This window comes from Mercenaria mercenaria, chromosome 12 (genome assembly GCF_021730395.1).
Source record: "Mercenaria mercenaria strain notata chromosome 12, MADL_Memer_1, whole genome shotgun sequence".
NCBI lineage: Eukaryota > Metazoa > Mollusca > Bivalvia > Venerida > Veneridae > Mercenaria > Mercenaria mercenaria.
Window position 1 is genome coordinate 8,016,382 of NC_069372.1, and position 20,049 is coordinate 8,036,430.

Here is a 20,049-nt window from a genome sequence, read left to right on the forward strand (position 1 = left end):
ACTTTGCCCTTTTTTGACAAGTGAGCCACCTTATATTTTGGATTACCATTTTTAGTAGGGATGGGAACGAATACTGAAATCAATATTCGAATATTCGTTTTGCCATATTCGAATATATTCGAATATTCGGTTTGTTTTCGTGGAAGCTTTATATTCTTATTAAGTGATTGGCATATTCACAACGTATTCATTTGTTTAAAGCGTGGGTCATCGTACGTAATTAGGCCAAAAAATGTTTGTTTCGGGTAACCCGATCCTACCTAGCAAAACCCGCCGATCCTAGCGTTTTATTTCACGATTATGTCAGTATAATCATGAACAGATTTAACTAATTCAGTGTTTTAGCTTCAAAATGATACAAAAAATCAAAACGATCATAATTTAGACCGTCGCAATTTTATCTAAAAATAGCAGGTCGTCCCATTTAAACACGTGACGCGCTGTTGTATTACCGCCGCCATTTTGAAAATTTTCAATCGTCGTGTTAAAAGCAAGTAAGGCAGACTTAAACCTCCTTCAACATGAACTTATGCATCAATCATATGTTATTTCTTGATTTTATTAAAAAGTACTTCAAAATTTAATTCGAATACGGCCGATGGCGGATGAAAACCGATTCTGCGGATGGTCTGAAACCTCGTACAAAATATTGTGAAAAGATCGACAATATCTATATTTTTCGAAAAAAAAAATCTACAACTTGTTACATAAAACAGGCGCCAATGAAAATGAACAAAAGATAAAAAGATATCACATTTACGCCTAATACAAACTGTTAATCCGTAGCGATGACCCCAGGTAATTATGCATTGCAATTTTCTTGTTAATTGGACATCTTTTGACATGCATCTGACACATTGACGCCTGTTGCAAACTGTTAATCCGTAACGATGGCCCCTGCCAATTATGCATTGCTATTTTCTTGTTAATTGGACATTTTTTGATACGCGATAAACAAACATGACTTGGTTTTATTCTGTAGAATTAGTAAGCTCATGTTGCCCAAAATCAATGATACTTATTTTGAAAAAAAAAGATATACAATAATTTACGAATATTCGAATTTGATTTTCATATTCGAATATTCGACCGATTTTCGAATATTCGAATATTCGAATATTCGTTCCCATCCCTAATTTTTAGTGTTATCATTCCCGATGGTTAAAATGATTAATGAATGATATAAATAGAGTATTATCCCTGTTTCAACATTCCTATGTAAGAAATATTTTGTCTAGATTTAGAGAACTTAAAAATCTGAATTTATCTGGGCTGGTATTTGGTAAAATAATCATTTTGGCAAATAAGGTAATTTTCTCATTCATTTAGGTAATTCCCTGCTAATTATTGGAATTTCAAGCCATAACTTGCATCATTTCTGATGTCCTCAGTTTACAAAGTACATGTATCCTGTTATGCTTGAGGAAAGATTATTTTGGATTGAAATACAAAAAGAAAATTTAGGAAAATGTGTGACCGATTAATAGGATATGATTGTTTCTTTTTGCCATCAGCAAAATCATCATCATACTAAGTGCTTTTTATCATTTTCTTTACCGTGATGATGATTGCAGCGACTGTGGTGATCATCATCACCACTACCGTAATCATCATCATCAGCAGCAGCAGCAGCAGCAGCAACACCAACAACAAAATTTATTTTATGTTTTGAGATGAAAAATTGCCAGTAGATTCAATTCACTGCTTGTGTTTTTGCAGGTCCAAATTTTAAACCATCTGTTTCGTTACAAAGTGAGCAAGACACTGGTATAGGAACCAGCAGCCTACAGGATAGTACTTTGCAGCATAGAAGCCTGGAACCAGAAGTAAGACCTCTGGAGCCAGGAGATAGTTTTAAAGGTAAATATTTGTCCTTAAACTGATAAAGAAATAATAGTCTTCAAAATTACAAACATTCACAAGATAAACAGTTTTAAATAAGCCTGTTTGGATCATTTTGTTGATTATCCTTCCTCTTTAAATATATACCAAAGTCTTTAATGGATATACTATATTCAGTAAACAGATCCATATGCGTCTGATTCTACTATTATGCATATAAATTGTTAAGATACAATATGATTGGGCAATACGAAATCTCGAAAACACAATGCAAAAACGTAACATTGGTAGGCACTTTAGTATTGTGTTTTTGTAGCATATTATTGCAATAATTACCTTTACCTAAAGGTGAAATTATTGTGTTACGATGTGTAAATGTTATACTGATATAGCACTATCATTCTTTCATAACAGTTGAAGGGGCAATGGCATGATAGCTGGTTGTGAAGGTGCAGTAATACTAAAACTCATCGTGCTGTCATGCCATCACATCGTGTTTTCCTGTCCTTGCTTCATTGCATTGCAGTTTCAACCTTAAGTTTAAGGAGAGGACAACCTTAAGCTTATAAAGCTTCCTGTCCAATTCTTTATTGTATATTTGTAATCATGTTGTAAAAATATTGCAAAATAAAATATGTTTAAACCAACCTTAAGTCAAAGGGCAGACAGTGTGGTAATACATTAGAAAACTGTAAAACAATGTGGAAAAGTGAAGTTAATATTGCATGTTTGTGTCAAGCTATTGTTTTTTCGCATTGTATTTTTAAGACATCGCATCTTGGCATCTTCACATAACAATGATTGCCCAAATGGAATACCTTAATTTAGGACATGTCACATAGCCAGAAAGAAAACACAAAATGATCTTTGATGAATCTATAAAACGTCAGCTGTTCTCAGTTTACATATGTTGAAAATGAAATTCACCAAAAAATTCAGAAGATATATATTTGATAGAAGTTTATCAATCTGGTAAACTCAACAACAATGTCTCTGACAGGTGTAGGATATAACCTGATGAGAGAGTAAAAAAATTAATGGACCCCTTATCTTTATATTAGTAAAGAAATTTGCAGAAAATTAAGTAAATAGTGAATGTTGTCATTTTATGACAATATCTCTTATTCTGTAATTACTCTCACCACTTTTCAAATTTTGAAAAATATCTACAAGTCAAAGAATTGCCTATAATATCTAAATTAGTTTTAGTGTAGGTTATTTTGAGTGAATATTTATTGTTATATTACAGATGATATGCGGGGACATCACAGGCGTTCAGCTACGGCACCAGAAATGATGTTCCTTAATGGACACCATATGTCTGATGGTAAGTTTGTCAGACCGGTTACAGCTAGAAATGATGTTTCTTAATGGACAAAAATGGACTGAAATATTTCACATATTTACCCATACAGTTTTAGACAAATCATGGTCAAGGGGTATATATGTTGAAGATTTAACATTTAATTCATAAACCATTTATAGTTTGCTGTGCACCATAGTCCAGATTTAAGGATTAATTTATTAATCTATTAATCTAAATTTTAATCTCAGAAGTCCGGCTTAAAATTTTGCAAATTGGTCAGTTCAATTTTTTAAGCTTTTAGTTCTGGATTCAGTATTAATTTTTTAATAGCCAAAGTTGCAAGTGTTAAGAGAATAGGATATGTAAATAGTTAGAATAGTTGTGATATATGCTGGAATTACTTTGATATAAGTAGTTATTTTTCTTGGAAAAATTGACTGGCTTGTTTGAAATGTTGGGTTGACGTGTTTGCATTTGATTTTACACAATTTTGTAAACACTTTTTAGCAAAATGATCATTAATATGGTAGTATTTCTTGGCTGAACAACGTTAGGAAAAAAGGAAAAAAAAAATAAGAAGGATGTACTTTCAGATAAATATTTAAATTCTTCCATGACAGTGGGATTTTTTTATACTTCCGATGGTGGGCGTATTAAAATCGCACTGTTTCATCTGTACAAATTTTTGTCGGGGACTGTAACTCTGCCAGCCATAAAGGGATTTTGAAATATCTTTGCCTAAATGTTCACCATAATGAGATGACATGTCATGCACAAGATCCAGACTCCTAGCTTCAAGGTCAAGGTCACACTTAGAGGTCAATGTTAACATGGTCTGTTTCGTGTCTGGTCCATTATAAACTCTGCTAACCATGAAGGGATTTTGAAATAACTTGATATATAAATGTTAACCATAATGAGACAATGTGTCATGTGCAAGACACGGACGCCTAACTCCAAGATCAAGGTCACAGAAGTCAAAGGTTAACAGGGCCTGTTTTGTGTCTGGTCCATAACTTTGCCATTGTTGAAGGGATTTTCAAATTACTTGGCATAAATGTTCCCCATAATGAGACATTGTGTCATGTGCAAGATCCAAACCCCCCAGCTCTAAGGTCAAGGTCACCATTAGAGGTTAAAGGTTAACAGGGTCTATTTCTTGTCCTGTCTATAACTCTGCCATTGATGAAAGGATTTTAAAATTACTTGGCATTAATGTTCCCTATATTGAGATGACATATCATGCGCAAAGACCCAGACCTCTAGCTCCAAAATCAAGGTCTTACTAAAGGTGTTTCTTGTCTGGTCCATAACTGTGCCATTTATCAAGGGATTTGAAAAGAATTTGACAGAAATGTTGACCATATTGAGAAGGTGTGTCAAGTTTATGACCCGGGTCTTTGGGGTCAAGATCAAGGTCACAAAATAATATAGCGTTCTTGGGCACGCTTTGGGGGCATTTGTCACCAATAGTGACAGCTTTTGTTTCTGATACTGCTTTATCACTTTATTTCATTGGCACAGTTTTTTGTGGGGATGTCAGTTCCAGGACATAAAATGTGTTATAAGATTTCTTTTTTTTTTATTCAATTTTGTGGATTGACTCACCCACGAAATCCACAAAAATAGTCCCCAACAAATGTTCATGACCTTGCAGTATGTGCTATAGGACAGGGTTGCGAATAATAAATTTTCACTATGTTACATGAATGAAGAAAATGTAACGTTAAAATCTTCAGTATTTGTATGGAACTATTTTTTCATTGATTTCAGTAGATTTGATCTGCCTCATCAAATCTTAATTTACAAAACTTTATCTTTGAAATTTTAAATCTGTCTCAACTTTCAGTAAAGCCAAAAACAAATTATGTCGATGACAAATTTAATAATCTTTGTGAAAAATTAATTTTATATCAACATTCAAAGACCATAGACCAAAATAAGTATTCAGGACTGACACAAGTTTATCTTGATTGACACTTACCTGTGTTTTTCTTCTTGGCGCTTGATAAAAATCAATTAAGGTCACAGCAGGTGTCGGCTGCTATTAGATATTCAGGTATTTGTCACTGACCAATAAGGCATAAAATACAAATTAATCTCATTAAGGTGATCAGGTATCGATACTACAGAAAAAATGCTGATGAAAATTAATGGGGAAATAAACGCTGCCTTGAAAAAAATACCAGGGGGGAATGTAGTGAAATTGATTGCTCTATTAGTAGAAAGTTAACATACTGTTGTATCATTTTGTTTCCTGCACATGAAATTTTCATGGTTATAGCTGAGGTTACTGTTCCATTGGGACATGACCATTTATTTTTGTAGACGTAAAGTAATAAAGTTATTTAACAATGAAATGCATAATGTCCCAATGGAAAGGTAAAATTTTACTTTATCATCATTATGCTGTCAGACAGAGTAAATGTATGATAGAACAGTTTGTCTGCTGCTGCTGCAAAGAGAAAAACACTCATTTTGAGGGGACTAATTTCTGTGGAACAACAAACAAATAAAATTCCCATTAAGTATCTGTATTAAATAAATATTTAAAATCCAAGATATTATGTCTTTATTAAAGCCTTTTTTTGCCAAAATAGCAAAATCTAATATGATGAAATAAAATGAGACGTGCCATGGGAACACCAACATAGTGGCTTTGCGACCAGCATGGATCCAGACGCAGTGCAGTCTGGTCAGGATCCATGCTGTTCGCTTTCAAAGCCTATTACAATTAGAGAAACAGTAAGTGAACAGCATGGATCCTGACCAGACTGCACGGGCTGGTCTGGATCCATGCTGGTCACAAAGCCACAATGTTGGTTTTCTGATGGTGCGGCTCAAATGATTTCAGAGTGATCTTTATCAAGAAATACTACCACAACTGAAAATCAATAATTTACATCAGAACAAAAGAGTACCATTCATCAGATTAAAGCATGAGATAAAAGTAAAGACCTTCTTATGGTTAAATGTCTGATATACCACAGTCTTGCCTGAGTAGCACTGTGGTATACCAAATGACAAACAGTGAAGTCCTTGATTTTATGCAATTTTAATAAGTAAAATATGGTATTTAAGACTTGGCAAACCTCCAGCTGTATTATTACCAGGAGAATGCCAGAAATGTTTGAATTTTCCAATTTATTCTTTCTTGTCCTAAACCTTAATCTTCATTGGCTGTAGAAAAATCTGAAAAATCTTAACTCTTACCATGCTGGACAGGATAAGTACTGCCTTTGCGAACAGGTCAGATCATGATCAGTCTGCATATCCATGCAGTCTGATCAAGATCTGAACTATTTGCCATTCAGTATCATTTTGATAAGCACCCCTTTAACAGTTAAAAGTACTGTCCAAACTGAAAGATGGACAAGTTCATTATAGAAGTTTAGTAGGGTAAAAGTTAAAACCCAATTATTTCAAACAAGCAGCAATAACATTCTGTGATTATACCTAGACTTATACTTCGGTAGGAGATAAAAAGTCTCTGAAGAACGTTTTGATAAACGCATTAAAAGAATCATGGCTAAAGCAGTGAGCAGTGGAAGAAGTACGCCCTCCGATGTGAATTTCAAATCAGACTGTGTCAATATTTATATTATAACAGATGATAAACAGAAACGTGAGAACCAGAATGCCTCGCCATTTGAAGCTAAACATGTCGACGACAAGTTCAAAGAAATATTGCAAAAGCGGAAAGGTTTGATTTGGTTTTTATCAAATTTTAATGTATAATTCCTTTAGAAGATTAAAATATAATGTATAAGTAAATGTAAGAATAGACTGTGCCAGCATGATTCAGTGCCAGGGGAACTAACTTTATTGCAAGTTTACTGTTTGTCTCATTTAATAAACCAATATGTTACTGTACAGATTACTCTGTCTAACTTTTATATTTACTTTCTTTTTATATATATATATATATCCAAAGTTTACATCTGACAGTCTGTTTGGAAAACAAATTAGTATGTTGGTTGTTATTTTGTTTTTGTGACAACTTGCAGGGGGTGCCCTGAGAAATGCTGATGAAGATAGTCAAACTATAAGAACAGAAGATTTTGTCGACAGATTTCAAGATACTCTAGTGTATAGCTCAGGTAAGGTTGCCTATTCACTTGCACCAGGGCCTAGAGTTATAAAACTTGTGTTTGGAGACCAGTCTGAAAATGCGAATATTTCATTGGTTTATTTTAACCTTTACTCTGCAAATTTTTTATGATGGACTGGTGGTTAATTCAGTTTGGGCAGTACCGCTTACAGTTCAAAGGGATGTTCACTGAAAATTTACTAATTGAATAGCCAGCAGTGCAGACCATCTTGGCAAAATCCCTTGCTGCCAGCAGGATAAAGGTTAAAACTCTGCTCAGAAATCAACCAATTTTAGACTGGTCTGCAACCTCAAATTTTATTAACTCAGGCCCATATTTTCAATACCTTTCTTAGCTTTCATAGGTTGAACAGACTACTTTTTCGGTGAATTTATGCAATCACAAAACTTTTTATGCCCCTTCGATATTGTTGGCTTATATCTATTGTAATTCTGAATTGTACATTTATCAAATTTCTGACACATCTAATTAGACAAATATGTTATGAAATGCATACTGAAATTTATGCAAATCAAATAACGAAAAGACATCATTGTATTCATTTTATTACTCTAGACTACTCATTTTTAAAAAGTCACATGAAATAGGTGAATGTTTCGATTTAATTCAAGGAACAAATATTATTTATAAAGATACAGAGTGCTTCCGTTAGATATTAAATTGTAACTATTGTTTGGTCAGATATCAAACCAATTCTTAGATATGACAGGATAAAGAAGTATGTTGTTAGAGATATTGTATCATAAATCAATTTTATTGAAATTTTTATATGTTGTTAACAATAAATGTTTCTAAATGTGTGAGGAATTTCAAAAAATGCACTTTGGTAATATATAAGATATTACCAAGTTATCGAGGGGGATGTTTAAAGTTTTTTTTTTAGCCTATTAGCAGAGAAAGCTTACGTGGTATAATTCATTTGCATTAGTTCCACTCTAGTTTATAGAGTTATTAGTATATATAGAAAATTTTAATAAATATTCTTACAATTTTTTACTTGCACAGATTTCTATTTTCAAGATTGTTATTGATGTTGTACAACATTTTCTTTGTGGTTTTGTTGTAATCTATTGCTCTTCTAAGTCTGATACTTAAAGACCTAAGTTTGACTTCTGCAACCAAGTGGTTAAAGTTGATGATGCTGAACCACATGCCCCTCACTGCTGTGAGTTCGAACTTAGATGAGCCGCACCATGAGAACCAACATAGTGGCTTTGGGACCAGCATGGATCCAGACCAGCCTGCGCATCCTTGCAGTCTGGTCAGGATCCATGCTGTTCCCTAACAGTTTCTGTAATTGCAATAGACTTTGAAAGCGAACAGTATGGATCCAGACCAGACTGCATGAATGCGCAGGCTGGTCTGGATCCATGATGGTCGCAAAGCCACTATGTTGGTTTTCTCATGGCATGGCTCAGATGTAGAATTCTTTCAGGTGAGTAAGCCAACCAGTTGGCCTACGGAAAGTCGATGGTACTACCCATCTGCCCACTTGTGCATGAAATTGTGCATGAAATTGTGCATGAAGGGGCTCCTGGGGTCTTTCCTAAACATCAGAAGCTAGAAAGTCACCATATGACCTTTAATTCTATTGGTATGAGATTAAACCAGACCCAGAAGAAAAAATTGAAAATAAAAAAAAGACCTAAAAGATCCATTCTATAATGTTTTATTGACACTTTGCTCTTTGAATCTTTTCATTTAAAGAGCGCCATGTCAGAATGATCAAACTCTGTATCACTAGATGCTCAAAATATGATGGTAAAAGAGATTAACAATGTTGCATTTCCATGTATTTTTGGCTTTTGTTATTGGTGAAGAAATGTTAAATAGGGGTTTCGTTCAATTGTAGGTAAAGATTTAGTGTTCTATTTAGAGAAATATCTAACGAGCTGCTTTTTCAATGCCCTGCTTGTTTTACAGTGAAACATTTGCTTTTCAGTAGAGAAATTTAAAAAGTATTTTTCAAGCCTGAGTAGTAAAGATAAAAAGAATAGAAATGGTGGAATAATTTGCTCTGGAATGCATTTTTAGCTTGACTTTTCGAAGAAAATAATAGAGCTATTGCTCTTGCCCCTGCATTGCCATCACAGCCGCCTTTGGTTAAAGTTTTTGATGAAGTCAAATATCTCTGTTGCTATTAAAGCTGATAACTTGAAACTTGAAAATGTTATTTTTATCAAAGTCAGCACCAGGAGAAACAATCCCCATAACTATGATTTAAGTTTTGACAGAGTTATGCCCCTTTTTAACTTTAAATTTTTTGGTTAAAGTTTTATAAAGTATTTATTCTTGGCAAAGCTCTAATTCAGAGTTAAGTACTGAGAAAAGTTGAGCATGCTGTCTTATGGACAGCTCTTGTTGACTTGACTTTTGTTTGAAAAGTGGTTAGTCAGAGTTGTGAAGATGCTTACTTATAACAGTCGTGGATAATATTTCATAAGAATGTCTGCTTGAATTTGTTGCCTTGGTAATAAAAGCATTCAGTAAATGGAATATTTCAGCAGATGAAGCGGAAAAGTTACGAAATATCGAGGATGATCTCCATAGCGACGGTGGGTCAGATACTGACACATTACAACGAAAACTTGCCATTCTAACACGTACACCTATTCACAATATCAACAATACCAGAGGTGGCCTTCCATATATACTCTTTACCCTTTCTACCTGCTTGTCTTTGTAGTAGAATTAGTGAGTTCTCCCATATATCTCTATTATTATATTTATATAATTGAGTGACCTCACCAGCCCTGTTTGTAGATTTTAGAGCATTTCTCCAGTATATCTGCATATCTTTATAGATTTAGCATTTCTGTAATATATCTGTATATCTTTATAGATTTAAGAGCATTTCTCCAATATATCTGTATATCTTTATAGTTTTCTGAGGATTTCTCTATATATTTGTATATCTTTATAGATTTTAAAGCATTTGTCCCATATATCTGCATATCTTTATAGATTTTAGAGCATTTCTCTAATATATCTGTATATCTTTATAGATTTTAGAGCATTTCTCCCATATATCTGCATATCTTTGTAGATTTTAGAGCATTTTAGTGAGTTCTGTGGCTAAATTCATCAGATTTTGTTGCATATGAGTTTTAATAAACAGTGAGGATTTTCAGCTGGAGTATATTTATATCTATGGTAGTCTCTAAATAAAATGTTCCAACATTAGGCTGAATTGAACATTTTCAGCAGCTGTTCCAATCTAATTAAGTTCCTGCTTATATTTAGCCATTCTTGTGCCTTCTAATTTCATACTTTTTATCATATATGGTCAGTTTGTCTAACTATTTTATTTAAGAATTTTAATATTTGAAAATTATAGTAACAGTACTTTCTCTCCTTAATAGAAATTCATATTATAGCTTAATGAATCTTTTTCTGTATATTGACACTATCAGACAAATATACATGCATAAATTTGTAATTTTTTTAAGTTTCCAGGGAAAATAACTGTCATGAAACAAGCTAGGTATTTTATTGCCCTTTTTCACCCACCTTGTTTTGCATGCATATGTAGGGGAAGGGAAACACACAATATTATAATATGAGCACATGTGCATGTTTATCTTGAGACATACTTGTTAAAATGTGCACGTGCATGTGGTCAATATAGGCACAATCTACTATGAGCATTATGTTTCTGAAGGGTAAGGGTGTCTCTTTTGGTACACGGTGTAGTGCAAACATTCCTTGTTTTTATGCCACCGCCATAAAATGGGGGGGGGGGGGGCATATAGTGTTACCCCTTTGTTTGTGTATGTGTGTGTTTGTGTGATCAGGAAATGAGGATGTTCATGTCCGGGCCATAACATTGACATGCATGGTCCAATTTCAGAATAATTTGACACAAAAGATAAGCATGAATAGATGATGTGTCATTTACAACAACCATTTCCCTAGCTCAAAGGTCAAGGTCACAGGTCTTGGTTGAACTTAGCCAATTTTCACTACATATACAGATTACTAAATTTTCTTGTTTTCCTGCAATATTTTTTTGTAAAAATAAATAGGGCCAAGGGTCTTTTTTTTTGTTTGTGAGCAGTACCATGCCTGTGACCTTTCTCATGTTGCGGGGGCATCTGTGTCTGTGACACATGTCTAGTTTTTTGCTTGAAGCCTGATGAAGACCATAATAGCTCTTGATATAAATTAATATTGGTAGTCTGTTAAATTTCTTCTGCAAATATGGTTTGTGTAGAAACAGAAAAAACACTTTTTCTTCAAATTGTCGGGAAAAGGGACTGAAATGAACATCTGTAGATTCTAGTTTGTTTATGAAATGAAAATCATTGCTTACTGAATCTTTATCATGCAGTGAAATAACTGTTTCCATATTTAAATAACTTCAGATGGTGGTACTAGACCACTGCCACGTCCTCTTGAAAGAACAAAGAGAAAACTTGCCAGTTCGTTGGAGATAAGGCCAAGAAAAGGTTGTCAGTGTGACCAGAATTTGTGTATATAAATGTGCTTATAATTTCACTCACCAAACTAACTGTTTGCTGTTTATATATGTCTTGTTCCTAAATTCACCAGTTTTAACTTTTTTAAACATGACTATTTTAAATTTTTCATATACCAGTATGAAAGCTTTTGTTGTCGCCATTTGTTGGTGTCGGCATCCATCTCACAAAAGCTTTGCATGTACGCAGGTTTCTCAGAAACTACGACGCCAAAACTTCACACATGTCTTTGTCATCATTTGTTGACCTCACAGAACAAATACATTATCCTAGCTTTTCTTTTTTGAAAGTCATTCCCCATGTTAACTTAGAATTTTTGGTTAAAGATTTGCATGTAAGCAGGTTTTTATGGCCAAATGCTTTCAGACTTATATATTTCTTCAGCATCATATGGTACATGAGCTCAAAGGACAAGTTACAAAACTCTAGCTGATGTTTTGATAAATTATGCCCCTTTTTAACCCAAAAAATCTCGTGAAAGTATTACATATAAGAAGGTTTCCCAGCAACTATAGTATTGAATACTTACAGACTCTTCACAAGTCTGCAGCATCTTTACAGTACCATTCTGGGCTTTGGTCTTTGACAGTTTACAAGATTATGCTGGGCCCCTTTCTCAACTTAAAAAGTTTTGCTAAAGCTTGTCTATGTAAGCAAATATTGTTTAGAAGGATTTCAAATAACTATGCATATTGTCATTTGACAGCTCTTGTTTAATGAATTACAGTGACATAGCTATAGTTTTAACTGTTTTTTTTTTCTTAAGAAAAACTAGGAAGAGTAGACATTCCCTTTACTAACTGTCTGAGAAGCTTACAATAAAATGATATTACACACAAACTGTACTCAAAAGTTTTCACAGTAATCACAAAGTCATTGTTAAACTGTTCTTATTGTGTGCCTAGGTGATATGATCAGGGCTTCTGAATTTGGAATTGGAAACGCCTAAATCTATCTGATCAAGTGTTCATTATAAAAAAACGTTACTTCATTTGTAAAGATAAATTTCATTATAAAAAGTACAAAAACACAGGAACCTATATATTTTCTTTGAGTGTATAATTATTAAAAAGAAAATATGTTTACTTTTAACCCTCGAAAGTTTTCTGTTCATGAAACAGTGATTTTAAAACCCATAGACTCTAAGTTTCTAAATCAGTCTAGGATACAGGATACAGAATACAAACTTCATTTAAAATCGACAGTACATAAATAGACAACATTAGATATGTATAGCTATTGACTGCGGGAAAGAATCAAGCACACAATTTTAACATTTTGTTTATTGTCAGAATTTCTTAGTATGTCCTGAAGGTTTAAAAAATGCATTTAAGTGTTTAAATCATATTTGTTTACCTATCAGGTGAAACAGTATTTTGTTTTTCAACTGCAAATGTTAATATAGAACAAAACATTTAACAAGTATCTTTGCGGATGTTTTATATCTAACAGAATACAATTTATAAACATTATTTACAGTACAACATGATATGTATTTTCATTTTAGCATGAAATATTTAAGATGTTACATGATATGTAAATGTATTTCAGCTGCAGGACCTGGCACACCTCCAGTATATCCTAAGCCTACGCCCACAACATCACTGCCACGCCCCTCAGCCAGATCCTCCCTCAAGTTAACACCTGGACATGTTAGTGATGCAGACTCGGTTAGAACTGAAGACTTTGAACACAAGTTTAAGGTAAGGACAATAAAGTTTGACAGTAACCTTTTAAACTTAATTGATTTCTTTTAAGTCATGCTCAGGTGAGCTACCGTGACTTGTCATTGTCTGGCGTTCGGCAGTGTCCATCAACATTTGCCTTGTTAACTCTCTAGAGGCTACAGTTTTGACCCAATCTTTATGAAACTTAGTCAGAATGTTTGTCTTGATGATCTCTAGGTCAGGTTTGACACTGGGTCATGTGGGGTCAAAAACTAGGTCAGTAGGCCAGATCAAAGGAAAATCTTGTTAACACTGTAGAATAGGCAGTTTAAGTTTGAAACTCATTAGAATTGGTCAGAATGTTTGTCTTGATAACCTCTAGGTGAAGTTCGAATCTTGGTCATGTGGGGTCAAAAACGAGGTCACCTGGTCAAATCAAAGAAAAAGCTTTTAAACAGGCTAGAGGCCACAGTTGTGACCCAATCTTTATGAAGTTGGTCAGAATGTTTGTCTTGGTGATCTTTAGATAAAGTTCAAAAGTTGGTCATGCTGGGCCAAAAACTAGGTCAGTAGGCCAGATGAAAGGCAGATTGCACTTACTTGCTTATGTTGGCAAGTTACGGTCAGGATTGGACGAATGGACCTTGCTGTAAACTCGACAGAACAGGCGAGTGATATTTAGTAGAAACTTCACCAAATATAACCTTTTTTTTTTAATTAATTCGCTAATTATAACAATCTTTGCATCATTTCACGCTTTAAACTTCATTTGCACAACTATAGTGATTAACAGGTGTGCCCTAGACTATGTTTACTATTATTATCAATGCATTTTTTACAATAAAAGCATGTACCGTAAGCCAGACAACATAAAAGATATTTTATCCAAGTTAATGTTATTATTATCACTGTTTTTCCCCCTTACTTTGTCAAAGAATAGCTTCAACATTATAACAAACCAACATCATTCTATAGTTTTATTTGGAAAGCGACTGGGTGGTGGAGATGACAAAACATGGTAGAAAGAAAAAGAAAGTTTATTTCTTGCAGCCAGAGAAAAGAAAATATAAGCATAACAATACTATTAAACAAAAAGGAAATGAAGTGTACAAGAGAATATCATATTTGTCTACTGGGTGTTATGTTTGCAATTCGTTTGTTGTTGTTTATAATACTTCTTTCAAAAAAGTGACAGTATTGAAAAGAAGTCATTAAGATAGTTGTAATTTAATCAGGGCAAGTGACTGTTCACAAAGGCGAGTAGATTTTACTGGCTACTAGTCCTGCAGGGTGAGAAAAATATTTTACACCTCTAATTTCTAGTGTAAAGTAAAATTCAAGTCAGTACATTCTTAAGTGAGCCAGAGAGAAATTCAAGTCAGTACATTCTTAGTGTGCAAGAGAGAAATTCAAGTCAGTACATTCTTAGTGTACAAGGGTAAAAGTAAAGTAAAGTCAGTACATTTTTAGTGTGCAAGGGTGAAATTAGTACATTTTTAGTGTGCAAGGGTGAAATTAGTACATTTTTAGTGTGCAAGGGTGAAAGTAAAGTAAAGTCTGTACATTTTTAGTGTGCAAGAGCGAAATTAGTCAGTACATTTTGAAGCTGATATTTGCAGTGTGCAGAAAAGCTACTTATTTACAGTGGTGGTGAAATATTTTAAAGTATGATTATTTTCATCTCAGTGTAGATATACACAGTATTTGTGAAATTTGATGTGCCTATTGCAAGGATGGTGACCTTTTATGTAGGATGGGTAAAATAGGTGACAAAGTTACTCACTCCCATTGAGAACTATTCCTGCTAGTATAAAAAGACAGACAAACACACACACAGACTCATGAATATATATGCCATGATTACAAACATTGCAAGTATTCATTATTCCAATATTGTATCACAGAAATAGCTACAAGTTTTATCTCTAATTGATTTAAAAAGTAACCCTTTTTTACCATATATAAACTTAGAGACATATATATACCACAAGATAACCTGTAACGTTTTTTCAACTTATTTCCAATGGGGTGCTTGTCTCATAACAAGAATAAATTTGAAGTATTTCTGTCATTGTATCAGTTGAAAATCAGAATGTCCAGTCAGTTCAGGTAGGTAGATCTTTATGAGATTGTATTAGCCAAACATCTGCATATATGAAATCTAGCAGCATTGTTTCTCAAGGGGGGTATTCGATCTACTCTTTACCTCCGAAACAAAATGGCGGCCAAAACTGAAAATGTGAGTTTTTCTTACTTTTTATCTTTTTTAAGGATTTCTAGACCATTACACATGGCTATCAACCTGCTCCACTGTTTTCTCTATCTATCGGTACCTTTAACTTTGGAAACAGTGCTGTAATTTGTCTGGAATGCTGGTCATGGGATTTGAATCGATGGAAAATCCTCCGTTAAACACAGGATAAGGAATAGTGCGATTAGCAAAAATGGTCTTTTTTCCTAATTATTCAAACAGCTGTGAGCTATTTTTTTGATTAGAAGTAAAATATCAATATGTATTTCCTTCATGGTTAGTCTGGAGCCGATTAAAAGTCGTAATTTTAAATTACACAGTTTTTTGTCTGATGGTGAGGAACAGTGTACGAAAATAAGAGGATAAGGTGCAGTTCACTTCTTCAAGCGACTTTTCCTTCGCTCTTTTCAGAGACAATCAAGTAAAATTCTGTTAAAATAATATTCTGGTGATCATTTATAACTATCTCTTGCTCAATGTCGTAAGATTTAAAAGGTATCCGCCTGTCTATCAGACACGTGATGTACTGAAAGCCAAAAGTTTAGCAAGTATTTAATATAGTATCCCTTGCCAACATTTAACTATCTGTAAATTTCTTTTTGGTATAGGAGTGTTTACACTATGTGCTTTTACATTTGTGTTTTGGCAAGTGGTGCTTGCACTATGTGTTAAAGCATACATGTTAATTTCGGGGTTGAAAGCAGTATCATAAAAAACGTTTATCAACACATCTAGTTCCATAAGCTTTATAAATAAACGAATCTAAATCTTACTATTATGATTTGAAAACACTACTGCTGACATCTATTTATGAAAAGGACTAAACCTTATTTTCCAGAAGCCTTTCTCCTAATGGTATATAATAATTCAAACATTTTAAAAAGCTTTTTGGGGAAGTAATTCACCCAAAATTACAAATTAGGCGCATATAGGTCGTAACAAATCTGGAAAAAAAATGAGGTATACAAGTGAGGTGTTTTCATTTCCAAAATAAAAGATACCTAGATTAAACAAAAAAAAAAAAAAAAAAAAAAAAAAAAAAACAACCATGAAAATTTTCTCTGAAGAAAGTTATGATACATTAAAAACATCACCACTTTTTCCTTGAGGGTTTTCAAAATACATACGTGACTACACCAGTGTTTAAAAAACAAACTGTTTTCGGGAACAGTTGCGCGGTTGACTGTGTCGGTATGTTTAGTAGAATAGCTGAAAATATACCAGCATTTTAGCTACATACTGATTATACAAACTGCATTTATTTTTTCCGGCTTCGTATATCAAACTAACAAGATGAATTGAAATCAAATTTTATTTAAACATTCAGAGTGAACTAAACCAGTTTTTTCTTTTTTTCTATGTAATTTAAACGTAATACAAACAATAGTTTTGTCTGAAGGAAAAGTCCTGGAATATTTACAGTCATTCTAACAACTTTGAGAACATTCTATCATATTTTCATCATACATAACACAAAATCGATGAGTATGCTCAAGGTAACGTATGTACCAGTTAAGTAAATTATGCATATACAATGTATTTACCGATACCACTTTTCGTTAATTCAATAAAATCTTTTATATGCCCTTTGAATATGTTTCGATCACATTAATTTTTGTATTACTGTTTATGGGCAATAGTGTATTCTCATTTGAATTCAATCATCTATGATACTGCCCTGAAATTTATGTACGTCCTAAATTTCTAGTATATTGGTCCAAAACTATTATAAAGGAAATGTTTTAAGATGTTTAATCACTATCAAGGCAGTTATGCATATCATGTGAATTGCAGAAAAGAAGAATAAACAATATCGCGATAACAAATAGCTTTTTTTCAAAGCAAATACATACGTTACTGCACAGTTACACTGCATGTAACCTCCTGCTGTACAAAAGTAAGAATCTGCGTTATGTAATTGTCAAAATTCTACGAAACGATATAAAATCCATCCTGTACGACTGAATTGAAGCATTAGTATTGATGTAAATGAATTACAGATCAAATGGAATTTGAATTACATTGTCAAATCAACTTTGGAGATAAATAATGGCACCCGTTTTGAACATAATGCGAAAATACTTTCCTATCTATTCATATCCTGTATATTCCGAGCATGATATTCAAATTATTGTATTACTACATTACGAATGCCACAAAAAAAGAAATGTTTTTTTTATTTGAAATTATACATACGTTACTATTGGATACGTATGTATCACTCGTAAACACTGTATCTTTACTTTTATATACATTAAAATACATGTAATGATTTCATTTGAAAATAATAAACATATTCTATATTTAAAAATTATTAGATATGAAAATTTATTAAGGTGTGATATTATTCTCTTATCATATCTATAGCATACAATTCTCAAAACTGAATTTGTTTACAATGTGTACGTGATAAAAGGTTACAAAATTAAAAGTTGGCGACCTAAAAAGCTTGTAAACATGAAACCCTGCGTCACTGTTGACGTATGCTGACGTAGGAGTTAGTTTTTAAATATTTCAGTAACGTATGTATCGATCACGTATGTATCATTTCCTTCTTTGGTGCTCATAAAAAATATTCATAGATAGATATTTGTTGCCTAAAGGGTAATCAGCTATCAGATATGGCAATGATCTTCGTCTTTAAGAGCATTAAAAAAATGAATTAAATTGTGATATTTCTACAATACGGTAACGGATGTATCAATCTGTTATATACGCTTTTGGGCAAGGTTTTCCACGCTGATATGGTATAAAATGTAACCCGACTTAACAGCATGAATGAGCAAGCATAATAGTTATATAATTTACAAACAGACATGTGTGAATGTTTATTCTACCCAGAAACGGCAAACACATTATCATATTTTTTGGCATCATTTTAAATGATGACTGATACCAAAGGAGTCGGAAAAATTTGTATCTATGTTTGATTATAAAATAACTTCCTATGTTACTTCATAAAAATATGTGATTTCGTTGACTACTGATGAATTTTAACTACAAGAACGTTCATTAAACATAAAAATGAGCTGGCGACAGTAACGTATGTATTGTTTACGGTAGTTTGAAGCTTCATAAATTACTAACAGACAAAGGTAACAGTCAAAGATTCGGTATAAAAAATCAAACAAGCTTAGTGCTATATGACATGGAGACGAATTACTCTTCTATTGATTTGTGAATAAGATAGTAAACAGTAACATACACATGCGCGTCACTAGTGATTTTGGGTGAATAATTCCTTTTGCATTTTTAAATGAAGACTGAATCCGAGTCCCATAATTAAAAGCCATGTTTATGAAAATGTTTACATTTTTCACTTTTTTCATGCAGGCTGATAACGAGACATCCTACTTGGAAGTCTTTCAAATGAGATTGGATTACCGTACTAGTATGTTTTAGCATACAGAATAGAGCATTGTCCTGTTCCGAATGCCTGGTTTATATATTTCAAAAGCACGACAACCAAATACTTATGCGGAAATATCATTCATTTTACACATGGAAATGCACAGCAACTGAAAATTGCTACTAGTATTATACTACACGAATTACAGTAAGATGGTCAGAGTTTCACTTTAAATATGCAAATGAGATTGTGAAGTAAAAAGCAACGGTTCTTGGCCGTCATGAATAATCATAAAAGTCTACCAAGAGACCTAACCGATTTGTAATTTCCAGAAGAATCGTTCTTGTTTATATTTCGTGAAAAGCTTCTGAAGTGAAATCAAATTTTGTAGTATATCTTCTGAAGAGGAAATTGGTTGCTTTGTATATTTAACCAATGGAAAAATCGGTTACATTTGCTCCCTACCTATTTAGCATTTGAATGGCCAAATATAAGTTCCTATAAAATGTTTGATTGGCCAAATATCTAGGCCAAAAGTGATATAAGACACCACGAAGAACAGAGAACAACAGTTTTGTTTAATCGACAATCACTGAAAAAAGTCAAGTGTGCTTACCTACTGACATATCTTGTCTGGTAATATGTTCATTCGGGGATTATGTTACTGTTCTACTCCCCAATCCGACCCCTTCAGTTATTACATGGTAGAGAAATGTCAACTGTTTATCTCAGAAACGATGAAAGAAAACTGTAAAATCCGTTTGAAAAAATGCACTGCACCTTATCCTCTGATTTCGCACACTGTTCCTTACCATCGACAAAAATTGTGTTTTTTTGAAAATACGAACTGTGATCTGCACAAAACGAACAGTATTAGATAAGTATGTGGAAATATTCCTCTCAGTCAGAAAAATAGCTTACAACCTGCGGTATATTAGGAAAAAAGACCATTTTTGCTAATCGCACTATTCCTTATCCCGTGTTTAACGGAGGATTTTCCATCGATTCGAATCTCATGACCAGCATTCCAGACAAATTACAGCA

The 20,049-nt window shown here is 33.3% G+C and overlaps 1 protein-coding gene across 26 annotated transcripts in view; it reads left to right on the plus strand.

The window, feature by feature from the left end:
• Window positions 1-20,049, plus strand: part of LOC123534684 (trichohyalin-like) — a 155,211-nt gene that overhangs the window by 19,862 nt on the left and 115,300 nt on the right. For 18 of the 26 annotated variants that reach the window (XM_053519111.1, XM_053519110.1, XM_053519112.1 and 15 more), the window contains exons 4-10: window positions 1,720-1,860; window positions 3,092-3,169; window positions 6,759-6,851; window positions 7,156-7,248; window positions 9,765-9,896; window positions 11,625-11,708; window positions 13,290-13,441. In XM_053519111.1, coding sequence (XP_053375086.1) covers window positions 1,720-1,860; window positions 3,092-3,169; window positions 6,759-6,851; window positions 7,156-7,248; window positions 9,765-9,896; window positions 11,625-11,708; window positions 13,290-13,441 — 773 coding nt within the window. The remainder of the gene's footprint in view (window positions 1-1,719; window positions 1,861-3,091; window positions 3,170-6,758; window positions 6,852-7,155; window positions 7,249-9,764; window positions 9,897-11,624; window positions 11,709-13,289; window positions 13,442-20,049) is intronic. The other 8 variants (XM_053519114.1, XM_053519121.1, XM_053519123.1 and 5 more) reach the window with 8 other exon arrangements.